Source organism: Cnephaeus nilssonii (genome assembly GCF_951640355.1).
Source record: "Cnephaeus nilssonii genome assembly, chromosome: 7".
Taxonomy (NCBI): domain Eukaryota; kingdom Metazoa; phylum Chordata; class Mammalia; order Chiroptera; family Vespertilionidae; genus Cnephaeus; species Cnephaeus nilssonii.
The window spans coordinates 2,536,409-2,562,991 of NC_137078.1; the positions used below are offsets into that span (position 1 = coordinate 2,536,409).

The 26,583-nt window shown below is 41.3% G+C and overlaps 1 protein-coding gene across 3 annotated transcripts in view; it reads left to right on the forward strand.

Moving 5' to 3' along the window:
• Positions 1 to 26,583, forward strand: part of XRN1 (5'-3' exoribonuclease 1) — a 231,974-nt gene that overhangs the window by 145,240 nt on the left and 60,151 nt on the right. For all 3 annotated transcript variants that reach the window (XM_079777345.1, XM_079777346.1, XM_079777347.1), the window contains exons 21-27: positions 462 to 624; positions 2,378 to 2,491; positions 4,218 to 4,316; positions 10,244 to 10,359; positions 10,861 to 11,007; positions 23,850 to 23,939; positions 24,329 to 24,464. In XM_079777345.1, coding sequence (XP_079633471.1) covers positions 462 to 624; positions 2,378 to 2,491; positions 4,218 to 4,316; positions 10,244 to 10,359; positions 10,861 to 11,007; positions 23,850 to 23,939; positions 24,329 to 24,464 — 865 coding nt within the window. The remainder of the gene's footprint in view (positions 1 to 461; positions 625 to 2,377; positions 2,492 to 4,217; positions 4,317 to 10,243; positions 10,360 to 10,860; positions 11,008 to 23,849; positions 23,940 to 24,328; positions 24,465 to 26,583) is intronic.

Consider the following 26,583-nt stretch of genomic DNA (forward strand, 5'->3'; position numbering starts at 1 on the left):
TCACTGGCTTTTATATATACAGATATTTAAGTATCTGTTTCTAGTTCTTAGGGTATATACCTAGAAGTGGAATTGCTGAACTCTATGGCAATATGTTTAACTCTTTGAGGAACTGCCCAACTGTTTTACACAGTGACTGCACCATTTTACATTCCTACTGGCACTATATGTGTTCCAATTTCTCTACTTTTCCAACACTTCTTTTCTCTTCCTGGGGTAAGAAACACAGGAGTTTCTTATAGTTCTGTGACTTCTCATTTAATTTCACAGACATTGGGATAGGTATCCACAGAGTAAAAAAAACAAATGCAAAACTCTTAAGTTAGGTACTTAGAATTATTAGCATGTTTATTTAAAATTTATTTAAGCATTTGAATATGAATTGGTGGTTTGAAGGATGATTGTCATCCTAGATTATATACACACTCATACATATCTATATTTCTTTTTTATTCTTTTAGCTATCTGAGAAGAAAAGGAATAATAATAAATGAAACTTCTGCAGTTGTATATGCTCAGTTACTCACAGGTCATAAATATCAAATAAATCAAAATGGTGAAGTTCGTCTAGAGAAACAGTGGTCAAAACAAGTTCTTCCTTTTGTTTATCAAGCTGTTGTCAAGGTAAGTCTCCATCAGGTCTCAATTATATTTTAGTGTACACTATTGCACACTGTATAAAGGCAGACTATATATCATATTAACATTGGTTTCTAAATAGAAGAGTAATATAGCAATGTGTAATGGAAACTATTATTTAATATAATTTACAAAATATTTTTTTTTAAAAGGCAGATTAATTCCTCAGACACTCTGTGGTTAGGAACATGTCCTTTTAAATTTTTTTTTTTAATCCTCACTGAGGACATACTTAGAGAGAGGAAGGGAGAGAGGTGGTGGGGGTGGGGTGGAATGAGAGAGAAACATCCATTGATTGTCTACCATACACTCCCTGATTGGGGATGCAACCTGAAACCTTTTAGTGCATGGGACAATGCTCAGCCAACTGAGCCACTAGGGCAGGGCTAATTTATTTTTAACTTAATCTCTAAAAGAAAAATCCAAGCATTAACTTATACTCTTGCATTTTTAGATTTTTATTCTCAAAAGAAAATGTTTGCCTTAAATAAATTAGTATATGCAAAAGGCTGTTGTTATGTTCGTAATATTAGATGTGGTAAGGGAATACCATTTTTTAAAGCATGTAGTGATCCTGTAATTTTGGGGAAACATTATAGTGTAATGATTAAGAGCACAGATGCCTAAGTTGACTTTGTAGCCATATGACCTTGGGCAAGATTTGCCCCCTTCTGTGCCTTAGTCTCCTCATTTGTAAAGTGGGGCTAATAATGGTCTCTGCCACAGAGGGTTGTCTTAAGGATAAAATGAACTAGTAAAGGTGTGCAATGCCTAAAAGCAGTCAATAAATTTTAGCTGTCAGTATTGGTATGTAGACAGTCTTTACATTTGACATTTATAGATAGTACTAGAGGCCCAGTGCACGAAATGTGCGCAGGTACGTTCCCTAGGCCTAGCCTGTGATCAGGACCATCTTCCCCAACTGCTGGCAGCTGGCCCTGCCCCCACCTCCACCCACCCGGTTCCCTGTTCACCATCCAGCAATGGAAACCTGACGGCTGGGGGAGGGACTGAGAAGTGGGCCGGCCCCACCCCTGCCGCTGGTGGCCCTCTGTATGTGGGACAATGGGCGGGGTGGGGGCCTTGATGGGAGGGTATCAAATAATCACAGGAGCCAGGTTGAAGGGGCTCCTCCTGTGTGTGGGGCAACCAGAGGGGCGGGGGCCTTGGCTGGTGTCATCCCCATCCCCCTCCACTCACCCCCATTCCCCATTCCCCATCGGCGGCGATTGGAGCCTGCGGCCCGGGGAAGGGACCAAGAGGTTGACCCATTCCACCTGCTCACCAGTCCCACCCCCTGCTGCCACACACCCCAGTTCCCCGTTCCCCATCCAGGATGGGAAGCCTGACGGCCGGGGGAGGGACCGAGAGTTCAGCCATTCCCGCCTGCTCGCCAGCCCCACCCCTGCCTCTGGTCACCCTCTGTGTGGGGGACAAATGGCAGGGTGGGGGCTTTGGCCTGGCACCTCCCGCATCCCCTGCCACCCACCCCGGGTCCCCGGGTCCCCGGGTCCATTCACCACTGGCGATGGGAGCCTGCTGGCTGGGGAAAGGGACCGAGAGGTGGTCAGTGCACCTCACAGTGACGGGTCGAGCAGTTGTTCTGGTCGTTCTGCCATTGTGGTCGCTGGGCTTTTCTTATATAGGAGAGCCGTAGTCCCATAGGAAAAACTTGTGTACAGTCTGTGAAAGCTTTGATTGTGATGATTTATTTACTTTTATATTTCATTCTATATAGGACATCCGAGCTTTTGATTCCCGTTTCTCCAATATCAAAACTTTGGATGACTTGTTTCCTCCTAGAAGTATGGTCTTTATGCTGGGAACCCCCTATTATGGCTGTGCTGGAGAAGTTAGTTACTGTTACTAATTAAATTTCTCTCTGGTTTGAAATTAATACAATTCTTTACCCTTTCTTCACTTAGGTGTAAAATTGGAGGTAATACTGAAGTGGAAAAATAAGAAAGAATTCATTCATCTAACTAATGAACATAGTATTTGGCTATATATCTTTAGTCTTGAGCATGATGGGGTCAGATTTGGGGAGAAAAAAGAATTCAAATCCTGCTCTCTTTAGTAGTATATTGTGGTGTACATGAATCAATTCTATAGTTATTTTAGATGTATTATTGGGTTGATGAATTTATAAATGGGTTAATGTTTTGGGAAGGTCCAGTTCTCACATGGAAAAAGGCACATGCAGATATACATATATGCCTATACATAACATATTCTCTAGGTCCATTTGCACAAAAAGATAAGCAAACACCACTCTGGTAGCAGTGAACACATGTGCCCAGCTCTTAACCTCTGATACCATACCACACTAAAAAACACAGGGATCTCAGAGAAATAGCTGGTTACAGGGCTGGGGCAGGTGGATATAAGATGAGCGTGGAGCCTCTTGTTGTATCAGAAAGTAAGGAAGTGCTCAAAAAAATGATGGGAGGGTATCACATAGTTACAGGAACCAGGTTGAAGGGCTCCTTCTGATCAAATCTGGAACAGTTTGAGTATAGAAAAGAATAAGTACAGTGATGAATAATTATAAACCATTGTGGGGGAGATAGGAATTTATTATTTCATAGTGGTAATAAATAAGTAAACAGTGAAGGGAAGGGCTCAGCTCTTGCTTAGAGTATTATGTCAAGGGTAAATTTTGGGAGAGTGCTGGAGGTAGAAATCATCATTTTATGACCATTAGGATAAAGATTAAATTAGGCAACAATCATCATTGGAGGCTAAAGTTATGGGAAATTTTTTATAAGGAGTAGTATATTTTCATGGTCTTGAACGTGTTTTTCTACAAACTGTTTATTAGTTTCAAGGGTAATAAATAACTATTTGCACAGTGAAGAAATTAAGCAACATCTTGATGGTATGAACAAAGTTAATGTTATGATATAAGGACAGGTGAGCATCATGTACCTCCAATGTGATACTTCAAGAAGCATACATCACCTGTGCACTATTGTAGCCCAGAATATATAACCTTAACCTAATCACAAGGAAACATCAGATAAGTCCAAAATGAGTAAACCTGCCCCCCCCTTTTTTAGGGCAGGGTGGGGAGGGAGGAATGGACTGTATTCTTCAAAATATCAATGTTATAAAAGACAAAGAAAAGGTCTGGATATATTCTAGATTAAAGGAAGCTAAATAGTTAAGACAACTAAATGCAGTATCTGACCACAGCCTGGACCTGGTAGTAGAGGGGGAAAAAGAGTTTTCTATAAAGGACATTTTTAGGTCAACTGACAAATGTTAAAACATGGAGTAAAATGTTAACAGTAGGTTGATTTGGGTAAATGTATTTCAAGTGTTTTTTGACCTGTTTTTAGTTTTGCAACTTCTTGGTAGTTTGAAATTATTTGCAAGTTATAAGTTAATTTAAAAAAAAAAGAAGACTGTTTAACACCTACTAAAGCAAGGTACAATGACATAAATTTGTAGTATAGTCACATTCTCTCGGTCTTAACGTATTTTGGAAATAATAAACACTGTTCAAATAAATAGAAAAATCAAGTGAGTAAAATGTAGTGAAAGAGACTAAAACCTGGGATTTTTTTCTCTCCAAGGTTCAGGATTCAGGCGATGTGATTACAGAAGGTAGGATTCGTGTGGTTTTCAGCATTCCATGTGAACCCAATCTTGATGCTTTAATACAGAACCAGCATGTGAGTACTATAGTCCATATTGTTTAATTTGGAATTAATGAACTTTAAAAAATATTAGAAGGTATTTTTTCCAACTTCTTGGAGTTTATTGCAAATATTTTATTTAATAAATTTCCTTACAGTTATATCTAGTATTATTTTAAAATAAGTGTGGAGTCTGCTTAGAACTTCATGTAGACCTTTGGGGGGGGGGGAATCACTGAAATCCCATTATTAATCTATAATGGTTATTATGGGTTATTATACTAGTATTCAAACTTATAAGTAGCACATTGATTAGCATACCCTCTAGGAATAGACATGGGTTTTCTAAATGATTCCTAATTAATCAAAGCCTGCATTTTTTATTTACAAGTGGCATACGGCCTTCTTGCACAAGTTAAATGTCTCTACTCAGCTAAAGATGAATAGTCTCTAGAGAAAACTTGAAAATTGCATTTAAGGTCACAGCACCCTTTTTCAGGACCTTTTTCTCCAAAGATGTTCACTGTCCTCTTTCTCTTTCCCTGTTAAAATAGGGAGAGGATCCTGATATATTTGTCATTTTTCTTATTGATTGGATAATTAACTTGATTAAAATTAATTCACAAGCAGCCAGCTATTGCTACTTTTATTTTCTCTAAAGGTAAAATCTAAAGTGTTATATCCTGTGGAATGAATTTAAGGCATTAGGCATCAGCATACCCATGAGGAAACTATGGAAGGCAAAAAAAAGTTCCTAAAATCTTACCATTAGACCTCTTGGAGGAAGAATCCAGAAAGCACACATAGGAAACCGGGACAGTGGCCCATCCTATCTAATAAAAGAGCAATATGCAAATTGACCGCTATACCCACAAGCCACGCCCACCAGCCAATCAGGAGCGAGTATGCAAATTGACCCGACCAAGATGGCTGTGGCCACGGAGAGAGCAGGAGGCTTGGGTTTCCCCGGCAATGGAGGAAGTTAAGCTTTTCTGCCGCCCTGGCTGGCCCAGGCCTACACTCAAGGCTACAAAGTTTCAATTATAGAAGATAAATAAATCCCAACAAAAATGGCAGCAGCCACGGAGCTGGAGAGAGCAGGAGGCTTGAGTTGCCCTCGGCAATGGAGGAAGCCAAGCTCCCACATCCCTGGCCTGCCTTGGCCTCCACTACAAAGTTTCAATTATAGAAGATAAATAAATCCCAACAAAAATGGCTGCAGCCACAGAGTGAGCAGGAGGCTTGGCTCTACTCAAGGTTACAAAGTTTCAATTATAGAAGATAAATAAACCCCAGATACCAGGGCCTCCGCTTGGGTCCCTAGGGGCCGTGGCCAGCCTGCAAACCACCACAGGCCCCTCGCCCAGGCCTCCCCACGCCCCAAGGGAACCCACACCCTGATCCGGACACCCTTCAGGGCAAACCAGCTGGCCCCCACCCATGAACCAGGCCTCTATCCTATCTAATAAAAGAGTAATATGCAAATTGACCATCACTCCAACACAAGATGGGGCTGTCCCCATATGGACACAAGATGGCCAGCAGGGGAGGGCAGTTGGGAGGGACCAGGTCTGCAAGGGAGGGCAGTTGTGGGCGATCAGGCCAGCAGGGGAAAGCAGTTAGGGGTGACCAGTCTGGCAGAGGAGGGAAGTTGGGGTGACCGGGCCTGCAGGGAAGGGTAGTTGGGGGGGACCCAGGCCTGGAGGGGAGAGAAGTTGGGGGGGACCAGGCCTGCAGTGGAGGGCAGTTAGGGGCAATCAGGCTGGCAGGGGAGTAGTTAGGGGGTGATCTGGCTGGCATGCAGAAGCGGTTAGGGGCAGTCAGGAAGGCAAGCAGGCAAGCAGTTGGGAGCCAGCAGTCCTGGATTGTGAGAGGGATTTCCCAGATTGGAGAGGGTGCAGGCTGTGCTGAGGGACACGCACCACCATGCATGAATTTTGTGCACCGGGCCTCTGGTTAGGGAAAAAGCTGTAGCTCTGTTCTGGGAGTCAGTGGAGGTGGAAAAACTTGCATTCATTCCTTCATGCCTAACTTTTTCTTTTTCCTTTTTTAAAAAAATATATTTTATTGATATTTTACAGAAAGGAAGGGAGAAGGATAGAGAGTTAGAAACATTGATGAGAGAGAAACATCAATAAGCTGCCTCCTGCACACCTCCTACTGGGGATGTGCCCGCAACCAAGGTACATGCCCTTGACTGGCATCGAACCTGGGACCTTTCAGTCCCCAGGCTGACGCTCTATCCACTGAGCCAAACCAGTTAGTGCCATGCCTAGCTTTTTCTAGACCTGCAGGCGCCTTCCCACTTCTAGTGTACAGTGTTTCTAGGTGTACTTACTTTCTCTTTATAAACCTTCCTTAACTTTTACTCAAGCCTTCTTTCTCTTTCCTAATGTTCTCACCTATTTATTTTACAATTTCTAGGATGTTTATGTGATTTTTTAAATTGATTTCAGAGAGGAAGATTGAGGGAGAGATAGAGACATCAATGATGAAAGTGAATTGTTGATTGGCTGCCTCCGGCACAGCCTCTACTGGGATATGTGCCCTTGACCATACTTGATCCTGGGTCCCTTTAATCCGCCGTCTGACACTCTATTCACTGAGCCAAACCAGCCAGGGCTGTTTGTGTGACTTTAATAATTTTAATTATACTATAACCCAGTATTTCTCAAAAGGAGTACTATTGGTATTTTGGGCAAGACAATTATGTCCTTTATCTGGTAGGAAGTTGGCATCCTTAGCCCATGAAAACTGAGTAGTAGTAGCGTGTGCCTTTTGTTACTGTTTTTTTCCTGACCCGAGGATATTTATTCCATTGATTTTTAGAGAGAGGGGAAAGGAATGAGGAGAGAGGGAGAGAGATAGAGAGAAAAGGAAAGAAACATCAATGTGAGAGAGACACATCAGTTGGTTGCCTTCCTCATGTGCCCCGACTGGGGCCGGGAATCGAACATACAACCCAGGTACATGCCCTTGACAGGGAATTGACCCCACCATCCTTTGGTGCATGGGCCAATGCTCTATCCACTGAGCAACAGCCAGGGCATTGTAACATGATGTGCCCCTACATATTTCCAGATGCTTATTAAAAAAGTGATATTACCTGTGATAGAGAACTATTACCTTAATTTTTATTATCTATTCTGGGAAGCATACTTGATTTGTCTGTATTATTTCTAAATCTGATAAGGTTCTTAATGGCAAAATTGTGTCATATTCTTTACTAGCCTATTAATGGTAACTTTATATTCCAGGACACTAAAAATCTTTATCCACTTAGGAGTGATTATAGCATGATCATTAAAAAATAACGGTGGCTGAATTAATTTCTTACCTACCACTCTCTGGAAATTTTGTATTTATTGGTGATAAAATAATTGACCTTCACGCCCTCACACAAGATGGCCGTCCCCATGTGGTCACAAGATGGCCAGCAGGGGAGGGTAGTTGTGGGTGATCAGGCCAGCAGGGGAGGGAGGGCAGTTGGCAGGGACCAGGCCTGCAGGGGAGGACAGTTGGGTGCGACCAGGCCAGCAGGAGAGGCCAGGTAGGGGCTATCAGGCTGGCAGGAGAGAGCAGTTGTGGGGGACCAGGCCGGCAGGGGAGGGCAGTTGGGGGCAACCAGGCCAGCAGGGAAGAGCAGTTGGGGTGGGACCATGCCTGCAGGGGAGGACAGTTGGGTGTGACCAGGCTGGCAGGAGAGGGCAGTTAGGGGCTACCAGGCTGTCAGGGGAGGGCAGTTTGGGGCATCCAGTCTAGCAGGGGCGGACAGTTGGGGGGGACCAGGCCTGCAGGGGAGTACAGTTATGGGCTACCAGGCTGGCAGGGGAGGTCAGTAGGGGTGACCGGGCTGGCAGGGAAGGGCAGTTGGGGGCGACCGAGCCGGCAGGGGAGGGCAGTTGGGGGGGACCAGGCCTGCAGGGGAGGACAGTTGGGTGCGACCAGGCCAGCAGGAGAGGGCAGTTAGGGGCTACCAGCCTGGCAGGGGAAGGCAGTAGGCGTGACCGGGCTGGCAGGGGAGGGCAGTTGTGGGCGACTGAGCCGGCAGGGGAGAACAGTTGGGGTGACCAGGCCAGCAGGGCAGTTGGGGGCAATTGGGCCTGCAGGAGAGCAGTTGGGCGTCGATCAGGCTGGCAGGGGAGTGGTTAGGGGGTGATCAGGCAGGCAGGCAGGCAGGTGAGTGGTTGGGAGCCAACAGTCCGGATTGTGAGAGGGATGTCCCAGATTGGAGAGGGTACAGGCTGGGCTGAGGAACACCCCCCCCCCAAGTGCATGAATTTTGTGCACCAGGCCTCTAGTATTCATATAAAATAAAACATATGAGTATAAAACATTTGTATGACTCATGTATATATATATATATATGTGTTATTATGTACATTATGTTAGAAATGTATGATAACTTACTCTAGTTGCTAATGGATTTGTAATTTGCTTTGTGATTAAAAATTATATCATCTGATACTTTAAAAAAATAATGTTCATTAAGATTACATTTCATTGAGTATATTAATTACAAGCTTATACATACTTGTTACTTTCATGTGATAATAAATATTAGGGGAAACAAGTATTTATATCTATATATGACTAGAAGCCCGTTGTACCAAGTTTCGTGCAATAGACTTTCACCTGGCTGCCGGCACCAGTTTCCCGCCAGCAGCAGTTCTCCCCTGGCCACCCGCCGATCAGAGCGCCTCCCGCCAGCGCGATCGGCTACCCAGAGAGGAACTTCGATCGGGAGGCGCTCCGATCGGCGGGTGGCCAGGGGAAAACTGCTGCTGGCGGAAAACTGGTGCCGGCAGCCACGCAATCGGCCACCCCGAGTTCCGCCACCAGCGTCTTCCGCCGGCCCCATGGTTCCTTCTGCAGCATCGGCCGTTTAGGCCGGCGGGAGGAGCGGCAGTCAGTCGGGGACTCGCGAGTCCCCGCCCTCCGCTCCTACCGCCGGCCAATCGGCCACCCTGAGTCCCACCCCCCGCGCCTCCAGCCGGCCCAATCGTGGGCATAGCAGAGTGATGCAATTTGCATATTACCTTTTTATTATGTAGGATATAAGTATCATATATATTTTAATTCTCACCAGAGGATATTTTTTATCCCATTGACTTTTTTAGAGAGAGTGGAAGGGAGGGAGGAGGTTGGGGAGAGAGAAACATGGATGTGAAAGAGATACATCAATTGGTTGCCTGCCATTTGCACTCCAACCAGGAATCAAACCCAGACCTACGCTCTAACCACTGAGTAAACCGGTCAGGGCAGAGTATACTTTTTTTTAAAAAATATATTTTATTGATATTTTACAGAGAGAAAGGGAGAGGGATAGAAAGTTAGAAACATCGATGGGAGAGAAACATCAATCAGCTGCCTCCTGCACACCTCCCACAGGGGATGTGCCCGCAACCAAGGTACATGCCCTTGACTGGAATCGAACCCGGGACCTTTCAGTCCGCCGGCCAACGCTCTATCCACTGAGCCAAACCAGTTAGGGCCAGAGTATACTTTTAATTTCACTCAGTAGCAGCTATTTTGATGACATACTCATGTTTTAATTCATTGTAATAATTATCAAGGCCTGATTTTTTCCCAGGTACTTTACTAAGCCCTACTTAGTATATGAAAATTTATTTTAAACATTTAATTCCTGCCTGCATTGCTTGCCATTATTACTTACCGTAGAGTTTATTTCTTGAGACATTTTCACAAATTGTATATTTCTTCTCCCTTTCACCTGTCCTTGGAAATTCAGTCCTTTAAAGAAGGTAAGGTGCAGAAAGATTCTGCTTACAGATCCTTTTTAAAAAGAGGATAGCAGAATGATCATTTGCTTTTGAGAATTCTTACATAGCCACAATCCAATGGTTAGTCATGTCTTAGTTTTCTCCAAATTTTAAACATAAAGAAATAACATTTAATGCTTTCTGTTTCTATAATTGACCTTTTTGTTTTTATATTTAAAGAAATATTCTATAAAGTACAACCCAGGATATGTGTTGGCCAGTCGCCTTGGAGTGAGTGGATACCTTGTTTCAAGGTTTACAGGAAGTATTTTTATTGGAAGAGGATCTAGGAGAAAGTAAGTTTATGTTAAAGAAATTTACTTAAAGTGGCAGAAAAAATTGAATGATAAAGATAAAATGGTCAATATTTTAGTATACATTTTCTCTGACTTTTCCTTTAAAATTATGCATAAATTTCTCTGATGGTGACATTTTCTCTAAATGGCACGTTATAGGTGGTTGAAAAGACAGTTGTTATTTTTAGCAGCTAGTATATTGGACCTTGAAAAAAGGTATCAAGGTGTGTGTGAATCTCAATAGTATATTTCCCTGTATTTTCTTATATCATTCTCCTCTCTAATTACATAATCTTTGTTAACTGTTATGCTTTCTTAACTTGGATTTTAAAGCCTTTCCTCTACTTGTTTCAATTATTGCTACTTCAGAAATAACCACGATAACTAAAATATAGAAGAACAATTAAAACTAACTTTTTCTAAGAATTGAAAACAAAACTTTTTTTTCTTCCAACAAAATTTTAAAACGTGTATGTGTGTGTTTGTGTGGTTTAAATTCAGCCCTCATGGAGACCATAAATCAAATGTGGGTTTGAATCTCAAGTTCAACAAAAAAAATGAGGAGGTACCAGGATATACTAAGAAAGTTGGAAATGAGTGGATGTATTCATCTGCCACAGAACAACTTCTTGCAGAGTACATCGAGAGGTAAGTGCAGAATAAGATCCCAGTAGGCATTCAGAAACATAGGAATATAATAATAATAATAATTTTGCCTTGCTGATAACAGTTTTAGAGGGAAAATGTTTCTTTTAGGAAAATTTGACATATGCTACATATAAACTTATTTTTGCCATTGGCAGAGATTTATTTACCTATTTTAATGTTTTTTAAAAATTTTAGTTACAGTTGAAATATAATGTTAGTTCAGGTATACAGCGTAGTGATTAGAGATTTATATACCTTACAAAATAATCATCCCCAAAAGTCTAGTACTCATCTGACACTCTACAGAGTTGTTACTATATTATTGACTATATTACCTATGCTGTACTTTACATCCTCAAGACTATTTTTATAATTGCCAATTTGTACTTCTTAATACCTTCCCCTTTTTCACCCATACCCACAACACTCTCTCATCTGACAACCATCAAAATATTCTCTGTATCTATGAGTTTGTTTCTGTTTTGTTGGTTTGTTTATTTTGTGTTTTAGAGTCTACATATAAGAGAAATCATATGGTATTTGCCTTTATCCTTGTGACATATTTTACTTAGCATAATACCCTCTAGGTCCATCCATACTCTCACAGATGGTAAGATATAATTCATTTTTATGGCTGAGTAATATTTCATAGTATATATGTACCACATCTTCTTAATCCATTTGTCTATCTGTGGACACTTGGGTTGCTTTGATATCTTGGCTATTGTAAATAATTCTACAATGAATATAGAGGTGCATCTGTCTTTTTGAATTAGTGTTTTAGATTTCTTCTAATAAATAACCAGAAATGGCATTGCTGAGTCATATAGTAATTCCGTTTTTAATTTTTATAGGAACCTTTATACTGTTTTCCATAGTGGCTGCACCAATTTACAATTGCACTAATAGGGCATTAAGGTTCCCTTTTCTCCACATCCTTATTAGCACTTCTTATTTGTTGATGGTAGCCATTCTGACAGGTTTGTGGTGATGTCTCATTGTGATTTTAATGTGCATTTCCCTGATGATTAGTGATGTTGAACATCTTTTTATGTCCTCATTGGAGAAATGTCTATTCAGGTCCTCTATAAAATTTTTAATTGGATTGTTTGTGATTTTTTTGGTGTTAAATTGTGTTCTTTATAAAATTTGAATATTAACCCCTTGTTGGATGTATCATTGGCAAATATCTTCTTCCATTCAATAGGTTGTCTTTTTCGTTTGTTCTTTTTCCTCTGTGCAAAAACTTTTTAGCTTGATGTGGTATCATTTGTTTAATTTTTCTTTTGTTTTCCTTCCTTGAGGAGACATACTGAAAAAGACATTACTGAGAGTGATGTCAGAGTCTACTGTTTGTGTTTTCTTCTAGGAGTCTTATGGTTTCAAGTTTTACATTTAAGTCTTTAATCTATTTTGAGTTTATTTTTGTGTGTGGTGTAAAAAGTGGTGGTGTTTTATTTTTTACATGTGTTTGCCCAATGTTGTCAACACCATTTGTTGAAGAGACTATCTTTATCCTATTGTGTGTTCTTGTCTAATTTGTCATTCATTAATTGACCATATGTGCCTGGATTTATTCCTGGGTGCTCCACTGATCTATGTGTCTGTTTTTATGCCAATACTAGAGGCCCGATGCATGAAATTCGTGCAAGGGCCGTGGCCTCCGCCACCACGGGGGCTGCCTCTGCCTCAGCTGTAGCCCCGCCCACTGCTGCCACAGCTGAGGCCTCTCCCACCTCTGCCTTGGCCCTCACCTGCTGCAGCTTGGTCCATAAGGAAGGACATCTGGAAGGACGTCTGGTCTAATTAGCATATTATGCTTTTATTGTTATAGATGATGCTGTCTTGATGACTATAGCCTTTTAATATAGTTTGATATCAGGTAGCATGATACCCCCAACTTTGTTTTTCTTTCTCAAGATTGCTTTGGCTATTCAGGGTCCTTTGTGGTTCCATATAAATTTTAGAATTATTTAGGCTATAGTTCTGTGAAAAATGCCATTGGCATTTTGATAGGAATTGCATTGAATCTATAGATTGCTTTGGGTTGTATGGATATTTTAATGATGTTATCTCTTCCTATCCATGAGCACAGTACAGACTTCCATTTATTTGTATCTTCTTTACTTTCTTTCTTCAATTTCTTACAGTTTTCAAGTTCAGGTCTTTTATTTTCTTGATTAAATTTATTCCTAGGTATTTTATTTTTTGACTCAGTTGTAAATAGGATTGTTTTCTTAATTTGGCTTTCTGATAGTTCATTAATGGACTATAAAAATGCAACCAACTTCTGAATATTAATTTGTATCCTGCTACTCTGCTGAATTCATTTATCAGTTCTAATACTTTTTTGTTGCAATCTTTAGGATTCTGTACATAGAATATCATGTAATCTGCAAATTATGACAATTTTACTTTTTATTTTCCAATTTGGGTACCTTTTATTTCTTTTCCTTGTCTGATTGCTATGGCTAGGACTTCCAATACTATCCTATCTAATAAAGAGGGAATATGCTAATTGACCCTCACACCGTCGCAAAGATGGTAGTGCCCACAGCCAATAAGGAGGGAATATGCTAATTGACTGCCCCGCCCTCAAATATGGTGGCGCCCACAGCCGATAAGGAGGGAATATGCTAATCAGCGGCCCCACCCTCAAAGATGGCAGCGCCCGCAGCCAATAAGGAGGGAATATGCTAATTAACTGTCACGCCCTCAAAAATGGTGGTGCCCACAGCCACAAGATGTCAGCGCCCACTCCACTCAGCCCTGCTGGGGCGGCATGGCGCTCTGTGTGCCTGCCTCTGGGGTCCCCCAGTCCCCTCAGCCCCCCAGCTTCCCAGGGCTGCCCTGAGGCACAGGCAAGCCTCAGATGGCGGCTGCCCAGCCACCCAGGGCCGCCTGAGGCTCAGGTAACAGGGCCAGCCGAGGTTTGTGCTGCTGGCAGTGGCAGCAGCAGAGGTGTGATGGGGCATCGCCTTCCCCTGATCACCGGGTCGCCTCCGCCCCTGAGGGTTCCTGGACTGTGAGAGGGGGCAGGCCGGGCTGAGGGACCCCCCCTCCTGTGCATGAATTTTCTGCACCGGGCCTCTACTGTTAAATAGAAGGGGTGAAAGTGGACAACATTTTTTTGTTCCTAATCATAAGAAAGCTGCTTTATGTCTTCCTCGTTGAGTATGTTGTTACCTGTGGGTTTGTCATATATGGCCTTAATTATGTTGAGGTATCTTTTCTCTATTCCCACTTTGCTAAAAATTTTTATCATAAGTGGATAATGGATTTTGTCACATCCTTTTCTGCACCTATTTATATGATCATGTGGTTTTTATTCTTCATTTTATTTATGTAGTGTCTAACATTAATTGACATGTGGATATTGAACCATCCTTGAATCCGAGAAATAAATCCACTTAATCATGGAGTATGATCTTTTTGATGTTTTGCTGAATTTGGTTTGCAAATATTTTGTTGAGACTTTTTGTATCTATATTCATCAGGGATAATGGTCTATAATTTTCTATTTTTCCAATGTCATTGTATGATTCTGAAATCAGGGAAATGCTAGCCTTGGAAAATGAGCTTTGTAGCCTTTTTACCTCTTCAATTTTGAATAGTTTGAGGAGGATAGGTGTTAAATTTTTTCTGAAAATTTTTTTAATTTACTTAGGACTTTTATTGGAAGTGTTTTTATTACTGGTTTGATTTCATGGATCATAATCAGTCTATTTAGATTATCTGGTTGTTCTTCCTTCTGTCTTGGAAGATTGTGTGTCTGGAAATTTAACTAATTCTTCCAAGTTGTTAAATATGTTGACATATAATTGTTTATAGTATTTTCTTATAACCCTTTGTATTTCTTTGGTGTAAGTTGTTATATCTTCTATTTCATTTCTAATTTTATTTCTTTGGGTCCTCATACTTTTTCATGACTCTGATGAAAGTGTTATCAATCTTGTTTATCTTTTCAAAGAACCAACTCTTGGTTTCACTGATATTTTGTGTTGTGTTTTTGGACAAGTTTGTTTATTTCTGCTCTGATCTCTATTATTTTATTCCTTCTACTCACTTTGGGTTTTGTTTATTTTTTTCTGTTTAGTTCTTTTACGTGTAAGGTTAAATTTTTTGAGATTTTTTTGGCTTGAGACAGTTCTGTATTGCTATGATTTTCTCTTTTAGAACTACTTTGGCTGTGGCCTATAGATTTATTTGGTTTGTTGTATTTTTATTATCATTCCTCTGAATATAGTTTTTTATGTCTTCCTCAATTTCCTTGTTAACCCAGTGATTGTTTTGTGTCATGTTATTTAGCTTCTATGTGTTTGTGCATTTTTCAGTTTCCTTCTTGTAACTGATTTCTCATTTCATAACACTGTGATTCCAGAAGATGCTTGGAATGGTTTCAGTCTTTTTAAATTAATTGAGACTTGTTTTGTGGCCTGACATGTGATCTACCATAGAAAATGAACTATTTGTGCTTGAAAAGAATATAAATTGTGCTGCTTTTGGAGTGAAATGTTTTAAAATATCAATAAAATTCATCCCGCCGAAACCGGTTTGGCTCAGTGGATAGAGCGTCGGTCTGCGGACTCAAGGGTCCCAGGTTCGATTCCGGTCAAGGGCATGTACCTTGGTTGCGGGCACATCCCCAGTAGGGGATGTGCAAGAGGCAGCTGACCGATGTTTCTCTCTCATCGATGTTTCTAACTCTCTATCCCTCTCTCTTCCTCTCTGTAAAAAAATCAATAAAATATATTAAAAATATTAATAATAATAAATAAATAAAATTCATCTGGTCTAATGTATCATATTGCCTTGTTGATTTTCTGTCTGGATGATCTATCCATTAATGTCACTGGGGTGGTTAAGTCCCCGACTATGACTGTATTATTGTTGACCTTTGTCTTAATATTTGCTTTATTTATTTAGGTGCTACTATTTTGGTTACAGAAAGGTTACAGGGGGTTATATCCTCTTTTTGGATTGATCCCTTTATCGTTACGAAATGTCATTCTTTGTTACCTGTTATATACATCCTTTGTTTTAAAGTCTATCCAATATATCCATTGCTACTCCAGCTAATTTTTTTTCATTAGCATTTGCAAGAAATATCTTTCCATCTCCTTACTTTCATTCTTTTTTTTTTTTACCGATGAGAGAGAAACATTGATCAGCTGCCTCCTGCACACCCCCTACTGGGGATGTGCCCGCAACCAAGGTACATGCCCTTGACCAGAATCGAACCTGGGACCCTTGAGTCCGCAGGCCGACGCTCTATCCACTGAGCCAAACCGGCTTCGGCCCTTCCTACCATTCTTGATGTGGTTTCTTCTGTATATCTGTTTAGCTAGTCTTCAGGCAGTTTTCAGTGTTAGTTCTACAGATTAGTTGCAGTTTGGAAATTGTCATGGGGGAGATGAACATAGTGTTTACCTACTTCACTATCTTGATGTAGTGCACATAGAAAGTTAATTTTGTGTCGTAGAGTTCCTTAGCTAAAATAGAGTGGGAAAATACTGTTTTTATTCTCTCTGGAACTCCAGATGGTAGCTAGACCTTCTGGATCAATTGCCTTAATTTCCTTTATCTCTTCTCATCCATTTTCTATAGTGTATTCTTTTTTTTTTTAAATCCTTTATTATTTAAAGTATTTACATATGTCACTCCTTTTCCCCCCATTGACTGCTCCCCAGGCACTCCCACCCCCCAGCACATGCCCTCACACTCCTAGTGGTCTGTGTCCATTGGTTATGCTTATATGCATGACTAGCGGCCCGGTGCACGAAATTCGTGCACAGAGGGGGGTGTCCCTCAGCCCAGCCTGCACCCTCTCCAATCTGGGACCCCTCGAGGGATGTCCGACTGCCCGTTTAGGCCCGATCCCAGTGGTGGGATCGGGCCTAGACGGGCAGTCGGACATCCCTCTCACAATCCAGGACTACTGGCTCCCAACTGCTCGCCTGCCTGCCTTCCTGATTGCCCCTAACCGCTTCTGCCTGACAGCCTGATTGATGCCTAACTGCTCCCCTGACAGCCTGATTGATGCCTAACTGCTCCCCTACCAGCGTGTTTGCCCCCAACTTCCCTCCTCTGCCGGCCTGGTCACCCCTAACTGCCCTCCCCTGCAGGGTTGATCGCCTCCAACTTCCCTCCCTTGCAGGCCTCGGTCCCTCTCAACTGCCCTCCCTTGCAGGCCTGGTGCCTCCCAACTGCCCTCCCCTGCTGGCCATCTTGTGTCCACATGGGGGCAGGATCTTTGACCACATGGGGGCATCCATATTGTGTGTTGGAGTGATGGTCAATCTGCATATTACTCTTTTATTAGATAGGATAGAGGCCTGGTGCAGGGGTGGGGGCCAGCTGGTTTGCCCTGAAGGGTGTCCCGGATCAGGATGGGGGTTCCCTTGGGGTGTGGGGCAGCCTGAGCAAGTGGCCTGTGGTGGTTTGCAGGCCAGCCATGCCCCCTGGTGACCCAAGAGGAGGCCCTGGTATCTGGAATTTATTTACCTTCTACAATTGAAACTTTGTAGCCTTGAGTGGAGCCAAGCCTCCTGCTTGCTCCGTGGCCAGCTGCCATTTCTGTTGGGGTTAATTCACCTTCTATAATTGAAACTTTGTAGCCTTAAGCGGAGGCCTGGGCCTGATCAGGGTGTGCGGAAAGCTTTGCTTTCTCCATTGCCGGGGGCAACCCTGGCCTGCTCTCTCCAGCTCTGTGGCTGCCGCCATTTCTGTTAAGATTTGTTTACCTTCTATAATTGAAACTTTGTAGCTTGAGTGGAGGCTTAGGCCTAGCCAGGGCAGGTGGAAAGCTTGGCTTCCTCCGGTGCCTGGGAAACCTTGCTCTCTGTGGCTGTAGCCATCTTGGTTGGGTTTATTTGCATACTCGCCCTGATTGGCTGGTGGGCGTGGCTGGTGGGCATGGCTTAGGTGTAGCGAAGGTGTGGTCAATTTGCATATTACCCTTTTATTAGGTAGGATTGATCTCTTAACCTCCCCCCATCCCTTCCTTCCCTCTGAAGTTTGACGGATTGCTGTTTCTTTGCTGATTTTTTATCTACAGGATTTATCCAGTGATGTCAGTGGTGTATTAAAGTCCCCTACTATGATTGTATTGCTGTTGATCTCTCCCTTGATATCTTCCAGAAAGTTTTTTATGTATTTGGATGCTCCTGCATTGGGTGCATATATGTTTACCTGAGTTATATACTCCTGTTGTATCGATCCCTTTAATATTATGAAGTGCCCTCCTTTATCTCTTGTTTTGGCCTTCACTTTGAGGTCTATTTTATTGGATATAAGTATTGCAACCCCAACCTTTTTTTTTTCTTTTCATTTCCATTTGCCTGAAAAATATTTTTCCATCCCTTCACTTTCAGTCTGTGTGAGTCCCTTGCTCTGAGGTGGGTCTTTTGTACACGGCATATATATGGGTCATGTTTATCCATTCAGCCACCCGATGTCTTTAGATTGGAGCATTTAATCCATTTACGTTTAAGGTTATTATTGATAGATACTTGCTTGTAGCCATTTTTATTCTTTATGCCTGTGTTCCTTCTACCCTTTCTATTTCTTCTTTTTACAACAGTCCCTTTAGCATTTTTTGCATTGCTGGCTTGGTAGTGTTAAAATCCATTAGCCTTTTTTTCTGTGAAGCTCCTGATTTCACCTTCAATTTTGAATGATAACCTTGCTGGATAGAGTATTCTTGGATTCAGTCCCTTGTTTTGCATCACTTTGTATAGTTCATTCCATTCCCTTCTGGCCTGATGTGTTTTTGTTGAGAAATCATTTGATAATCTAATGGGAGATCCCTTGTATGTAACTCTCTGTTTCTCTCTTGCAGCCTTTAAGATTCTCTCTTTATCCTTAACATTTGCCATTGTAATTATGACCTGTCTCGGTGTGGGTCTTTTTGTGTTCATCTTGTTTGTCACTCTCTGTGCTTGTGTGACTTTTTCTTCCCCAAATCAGGGAAGTTTTTCTGTCATTATTTCTTTAAATAGGTTTTCTAATCTTTGCTCCTCTTCTTGTCATTTTGGCACCCTTATTATATGGATGTTACTTCGTTTCATGTTGTCCCAAAGCTCCCTGAAGCTCTCCTTCTGGTTTCTAGTTTTTTTTCTCCAATTGCTGTTCAGATTGGGTGTGTTTTTCTTCCCTGTCTTCTATCTCACTAATTTGATCCTCTGCTTCTGGTCTACTGTAGAAACCTTCCATTGTGTTTTTTATTGCAACTAGATCATTCTTGATTTCCTCTTGATTCTTATATAAGTTGTTGATTTTCTCATTCAGCCGGTGTAGGAACTGTAAGACGCTTATTCTAAATTCTTTGTCTGACCTATTGCATGCCTCAATTTCATTTAGTTCCTTTTCTGGCTATTCTGCCTTTATTTTTCCCTTTGGGGGTTGTTTCTTTGTTTACCCCACCCCCCCAATTTTTACTGTCTCTTTCCTGCCTTGTGCTCCCTGATTGGGGTCTGAAGTGTTGAAGTCTCTAGCGGTTCAATGATCTGGCACTCCCTAGACTGGAGGCTGGTTCTGCCTTGAGTTTTACACCTTTATTGTCTCTGTTCTGAGTTGTACCCCTTTCTCCCCCAGTTCTGGTCTCTCAGTGGTCCACTTCATATTCTCGGGGTCGGTGGGGGCACATGCACAGTTTCTTCTGTGTGTGTCTCCCTGTGGGGGCCTTGAGCCCTCGGCATGCAATTCACTGTGCAGACCCGGCACCCAAGGCCATGCACATGAAGCATGGTCCAGTGACCTGTGGCTGGGCACACCAGGTAGCACCAGCACCTCTGACTTGGGCTGGGGGTAGTGCATGTGCCAGGTGACAGCTCTGTCCATGCTTGTGGGGAGGAGCCTGTGGTATGCTTCACATTGGGGCACATACTCCAAGTCTCACCAAGGGGTCCAGGCATCAAGTTGCATGCAGCCTGCAGCTGAAGCAGCGGGCTTGGCGGGAGGGTCGCACACTCCAAGGCTCACCAAAGGGTCCAGGCGCCGAGTGGCACGGGGCCCACGGCTGAAGCAGCAGGCTTGGCGGGAGGGGAGCGCACACCAGGACTCACAGGAGCCTGCAGCCGGGGAGGCTGGAGGCCTGGAGTCTGTGGGTCTGTAGATGAGGTAGCAGGTCTTTGGCTGGAGTGGCTGCAGGGTCTGGATGGTATCTGAGGCCAGTCTGGGCTCCTAGTCACAGCAGTTCTCCTTTTCAAGGTGGTGTGGTTTCTGTGTCAGAGCCAGCTGCTCCGGGAGGGCTTGCAGCAGTAGCAGGGGCTTACCAACTAGGAGAGCCCAGTCTGCCAGCCCTCGAGACTCCTGCAGGATCTAACTGTCCCTCACTCTCACATACACACACTGCACATGTCCACACACTCCCCTTTCGCTCCTTCACTCACTCACACTCTCTCACTGCCATCACCACCAACTTATCCTCTCCCCTCTATACTGTATTCTTATACTTTTGTTTTACTCTGTGGGAGACTTCTTCAACTGCCTCGTATATAACTTTAAAATTCCCATTTAACTTATTTTTCATTTAAAAGTATGTCCTTATTCTCTAGCATTCCTTTTTAAATATTTTGTTCTTGTAGTTAGTGAAATATCTTCTTTCATTTTTCTGAAGATAGTATTTCTAGAGTTTCTTTTTTTATTTATATTTTCTGTTTTTTTCCAAATTTCCTTTTTGTTTTTGTTGTTCATCTCTCCTTTCATGTTAAAGCTATTTTTTTACTTGGTAGTGGTTCATAGGTATCCAATCATATTTAAGAGTGAGGCACTAAAAAGCTGTTTAGAAACTTAGTTGTTTTGGTGGGGCTTGTCAGGTGGGATGTGGCTGTTTCTGCAGAGGACCTGCAAATATCACTAACTATATGTATGTCTTCCCCTTGAGGCTGGCTAGTTTCCCTGAGAGCTGTGACCTCCAGCCTTTTTCTTAGAGGACACATGTGAAGAGGAAAGTGACTTACAGTGTTCTAGAAATTAACTAGGGAAAAGAGTTTCACTGCATAAACACACACCCCACCTTCAATCTGCACTATAAAGGAAACAATGGAGTTTTGAGAAATATCAGATGAATCCTTTAATATATTTAATTTGTTCTACTATGGCGTGCTCCACCTTTGTTGTAAAAATTAGAAAATCAGCCTGTAGATATTATTTTTGTCCATTATGATCTAAGGGGAACAGAGTCAGTAATTGAAGTTAATATGTAAGTGAAGTTTATTATAGTTTAGAAATTGAATCGTTTCTCCCTTTGCTAATGTGAGGTTTTTGCGGGCCTATAAATACTTTCAAATATTTTCATCTCTATCCCTTATTAATACTCTGTGTATAAAATCATTCCTCAATCCTACCTAATAAAAGAGAAATATGCAAATTGACCATACCTTCCCTACACCCATAAGCCACGCCCACCAGACAATCAGGAGCAAATATGCACATTAACCCAGCAAAGATGGCGGGGGGGGGGGCAGCCCCCACTGCCGGTGGGATCCAAGCCATGATGGCGGACTGGGGCAGGCGGCATGGGTTAGCGCCGGCAGCCACCTGACCAGGTCCCGGATAGGGACTTGGAGTCTAGCATAACAAAAAGAATATTCAGCAAAAGCAGGAGACAAGGTTTCATAAGTTCTCCTCCAGGTCACCACTGTTCTCTTATACATTTTAATTATCCCAGACTTTGCCTGATGGGATTTGATTTGAATTATGCCTGATAGAGATTACATGGCATGAATTGTAGGCTCATTCTTTTTGTGGTTGCCTGACTGAGAAAGGCCTTGGAATGAGAGAAGGCACTTTTATTTTCCTTTTTCATTCTATAGAGACAGAGGAATTACAGTTATATGAAGAAGTTAGTGAGAGAATGAAAGTCTCATGCTATATTTTTCTGTAAGTTTTATCATGTGGACTATCAAAAACTTGGTGGTATCCTTTTCAAGAGGTGTTACAAAAATTATATTGGAATTAACATTCAAGAGCAAAAGGAGAGAAGTGAGTGGTGGGTAAAGGAAAGAACTTTGTCCTAGAAACCATATAGAAGCCACATAAACCTTCAGATTCTTACTCATTGTGCTTTGGAGGTATTAAAGGGTAATTTTTAAAAAAAGTAAAATCATGGCTCATAATCTGTATGGATAAAAGGCTAAGTGACCGACATTTGTCCATCCATCCGACCAACCGGTACATATGACGCACACTGGAAATTTAAAAATAAACTTTGACTCGCACACGTGCCATACATATAAAGCTCTCGCTAGCGCTAATTTGAATGTTGCATTTGGTGGGAAAGTTCTTTTCAGAGGGGATATTTGTGTCCCCATGCTATACGATTGGCCATAGTACAAACGAGTTTAAAGTACTGTAGTGTTTGGGGATGTTTCAGACAGTTGTCTCTTAAAACAAATATGAGATCAGAGGATTCTGCTTATAGTGAATGGTTAGTAAAACTTGGAGATGGCAAACTTGATAGCAGTTTTCATTTAGGAATGGATATTATTGAAATTCCCCATGAAATGATTTTTAATGGCTCTATTATTAAAGCCACCTTTGGAAATAGTATATCTATAGATAATATTAAAAATATATCTAAACGTGCAATTCTTTGTCCAAAAAATGTTCAAAAATTAAATGAAGAAATTTTGGATATACTTGATGGAGATTTTCACACCTATTTGAGTGATGATTCCATTGACTCAACAGATGATGCTGAAAAGGAAAGTTTTCCTATTGAATTTCTTAATAGTATTACTCCTTCAGGAATGCCGTGTCATAAATTAAAATTGAAAGTGGGTGCAATCATCATTATATTGAGAAATCTTAATAATAAATGGGGTCTTTGTAATGGTACCAGATTTATTATAAAAAGATTGCGACCTAACATTATCAAAGCTGAAATATTAACAGGATCTGCAGAGGGAGAGATTGTTCTGATTATAAGAATTGATTTGTTCCCATCTGACACTGGCCACCCATTTAAATTAATTCGAAGATAGTTTCCCGTTATGCCAACATTTGTGATGACTATTAATAAATCACAAGGACAAACTCTAGACAGAGTAGGAATATTCCTACCTGAACCCGTTTTTGGACATGGTCCGTTATATGTTGCTTTCTCTCTCTCTCTCTTTTTTTTTTTTTTTTTTAATATTTTATTGATTTTCTTCCAGAGAAGAAGGGAGAGGGATAGAGAGTTAGAAACATCAATGAGAGAGAAAGATCGATCAGCTGCCTCCTGCACACGTCCTACGGAGGATGTGCCCGCAACAAAGGTACATGCCCTTGACCGGAATCGAACCTGGGACCTTTCAGTCCACAGGGCAACGCTCTATCCACTAAGCCAAACCAGTTACGGCTGTTGCTTTCTCTTGAGTTCAAAGAGCATGTGACATTAAAGTTAAAGTTGTAAATACTTTATCTCAAGGGAAATTAGTCAAGCACTCTGAAAGTGTTTTTACTCTTAATGTAGTATACAGGGAGATATTAGAATAAGTTTAATCACTTTATCAGTCATTATTTGCATCAATGTTTTTATATTACGAGTTTGTTATTGTTATATCATTTTGTTACTGTTTAGTTATTAATAAAATTATGTATTATTTTCATATGCATTGTACTCATTTCCTTTTATCTCTCACACTTTTATTATAGAGAAAGGGCAAATAGCAATATTAAAATATTTCATCTAATTAATTCCCTTTCAATGTGCACGAATTTCATGCACTGGGCCACTAGTATATTTTATATATTCCCTTAGGGTCCAAAATTATTTGATCAGAAGTTCATGTGAAGTTTGCTATATGTATATTTTTAAAGTGGTATTTTGTTTGTTTGTTTGTTTCTTTGGCTAGAGCTCCGGAACTCTTTAGTTATATAGCCAGAAATAGCCAAGAGGATGTATTCTATGAAGATGACATTTGGCCTGGAGCAGATGAGAATGGGTAAGCAACATGTGTGGCATTTATGGCCTCATAGTTCACCTTAGTGGTTCCAGTAAAAGTACAGTAGAAGTTTATCAGGAATTTTCTTTTGGGGAGATGGTTTTATATTGTTTTCCTTTTGCTTTAATATCTTAATATAATTTTTTATTTAATTTATATTAAAGTACTTTTAAACTAATTTTGTGATTTTTAGAAAATTACTGAGAATTAACATGTTCATGTTTATATTAGATTTATAATTATTCCAAATCAAATGCGGTGATTAATTTTTAATTACATATTTGATGGCTTTTATATTTTAAAACCCTCAGAATGTTTTATATTGGGCCTTCTATATAAGCCCTCACAAAGTTTTAATCAATGTAAAACAATTACTGTTTTTAATGTAGTGCTGAGAAAGTTCAAGAAATTATTACTTGGCTAAAGGGACATTCTGTCAGTACGTTGTCTCGTTCTTCATGTGATTTACAAATTCTGGATGCAACTGTTGTTGAAAAAATTGAGGAAGAAGTCGAAAAGTACAAGGTACTAATTTTCAATAACCAAAACATTGATGAGATTTGAAGTTAAATGAACAATATATTATTCTACCAATAATTTACTTATGTTTCAACCAATTAAAACATGTTCAATGGTTTCTAATTTATGTAAAACAAGAGGCCCAGTGCACAAAATTAGTGCACAGGGGGGGGGGAGGGGGAAGGGTTGTCCTTCAGCCCGGCCTGCACCCTCTCCAGTCTGGGACATCCCTCTCACAATCCGGGACCACTGGCTCCTAACTGCTCGCCTGCCTGCCTGCCTGAATGATTGCCCCTAACCGCTTCTGCCTGACAATCTGATTGCCCCTTAACCACTCTCCTGCCAGCCTGATTGACGCCTAATTGCTCCCCTGCCTGCCTGATTGCCTCCAACTGCCCGCCCCTACTGTCCTGATCAACGCCTAACTGTTCCCCTGCCGGCCTGATGGTCCCCAACTGCCCTCGCCTGCTGGACCGATCGTCCCCAACTGCCTTCCCCTGCCAAACCGATCGCCCCCAACTGCCCTCCCCTGCCAGCCTGGTCACCCCAACTGCCCTCCCCTGCTGGCCTGATCTTGCCCCCGACTGCCCTCCCCTGCCAGCCCAAGTCACCCGCAACTGCCCTCCCCTGCCGGCCCTGTCGCTTCCAACTGCCCTCTCCTGCCAGCCCGATCACCCCCAACTGCCCTCCCCTGCTGTCCATATTGTGGTGGCCATCTTGTAATTACATGATGGCCGCCATCTTGTGATGTGAGGGCATTGCGCAAAGGCGCAAGGACCACCTAGGCTTTTATTTTTCTTTTAAATATATTTTATTGATTTTTTACAGAGAGGAAGGGAGAGGGATAGAGCTAGAAACATCAATGAGAGAGAAACACTGATCAGCTGCCTCCTGCACACCCCCTACTGGGGATGTGCCCGCAACCAAGGTACACGCCCTTGACCGGAATCGAACCTGGGACCCTTGAGTCCGCAGACCGACGCTCTATCCACTGAACCAAACCGGTTAGGGCCCTAGGCTTTTATTAGTATAGATAATCCTAAATTTAAAACAATGTTCCATATATTTCCAGTGGCCATTAATAAATTTATATGAATAAACATAAATGCACTAAAATGCACAAAAGAATTAATATTTTGTGATTTTAGTCTAAGTAGAAAGCTTGTGATTGAGAGATAAGGTTAATCCCTATTCCTTCCTATTCTAAGTTCTTTAAAGTTAGTTCATCCTTTTATGGAACATAAAAATTTTATTAACTTTTACAGAATTAGTTCTAAGTGTACTTTCCTACTCACAAACTCATTCAGTTACTGATTATTTTGTGTAGGCCTAACCATTTCAACTATTTTGATCCCCTGTCTTGATGTAATTGAAAATTAATTGATTACATATATTTTTTAACTTCTGATTTTTATTTTCCACACATTTGCCTTCTTATAAGAATGATGTTGCTCTGCTAACACATTGCTTTAATATCAGAGTAAGTTAAGAGCTGGGCTCTGAAGCCACCTTCCCCATTCCTCTTTTAATACTTATAACCTTAGGCAAGACACTTAACCTTTCCATGACTTTGTTTCCTCATTGGTAAAATTAGAATAAAATTGTACCTACCTCATAGGGTCATCAAAAGGATTAATTTAGTTGATGCATGTAGACTCCTTCTAATAATGCCTCGCTATTATTAATGCCTAATGATGCTTGGGTATTATTATTATTGTTATCATTTGAGCTCTCTTATCACATACTCAAGAGCTATGAGTACAGTCTGGGAAGTCACCACTAGATAACTATCTCTTTAGGAAAAAATGCAAGTCTCAGAGCCAAGAGTTTGATTTTTTTAAAGAGGTTATTGATATTCTGCTGAAGGTGATAGTAAGCCTGCATTTCTTTCTCTTTTTTCTTTTTTGTCTTTCAGTGTAGAATGAAATCTCTTTGTCCAGCATTGTTTTGAAATGAGTTTACTACTTAACAGACGTTCATAACTTTAAGCCCCCAAATTTTACTTGAACCCCATTGGATGAAGAACTTTTAAAAATGTTTTACATGTTTTTTCCTTATTTTATAAACAGAAGATACATATACGAAGTTGTAGTCTAATGTTTTGGTTATAACATTTTTTAAAATA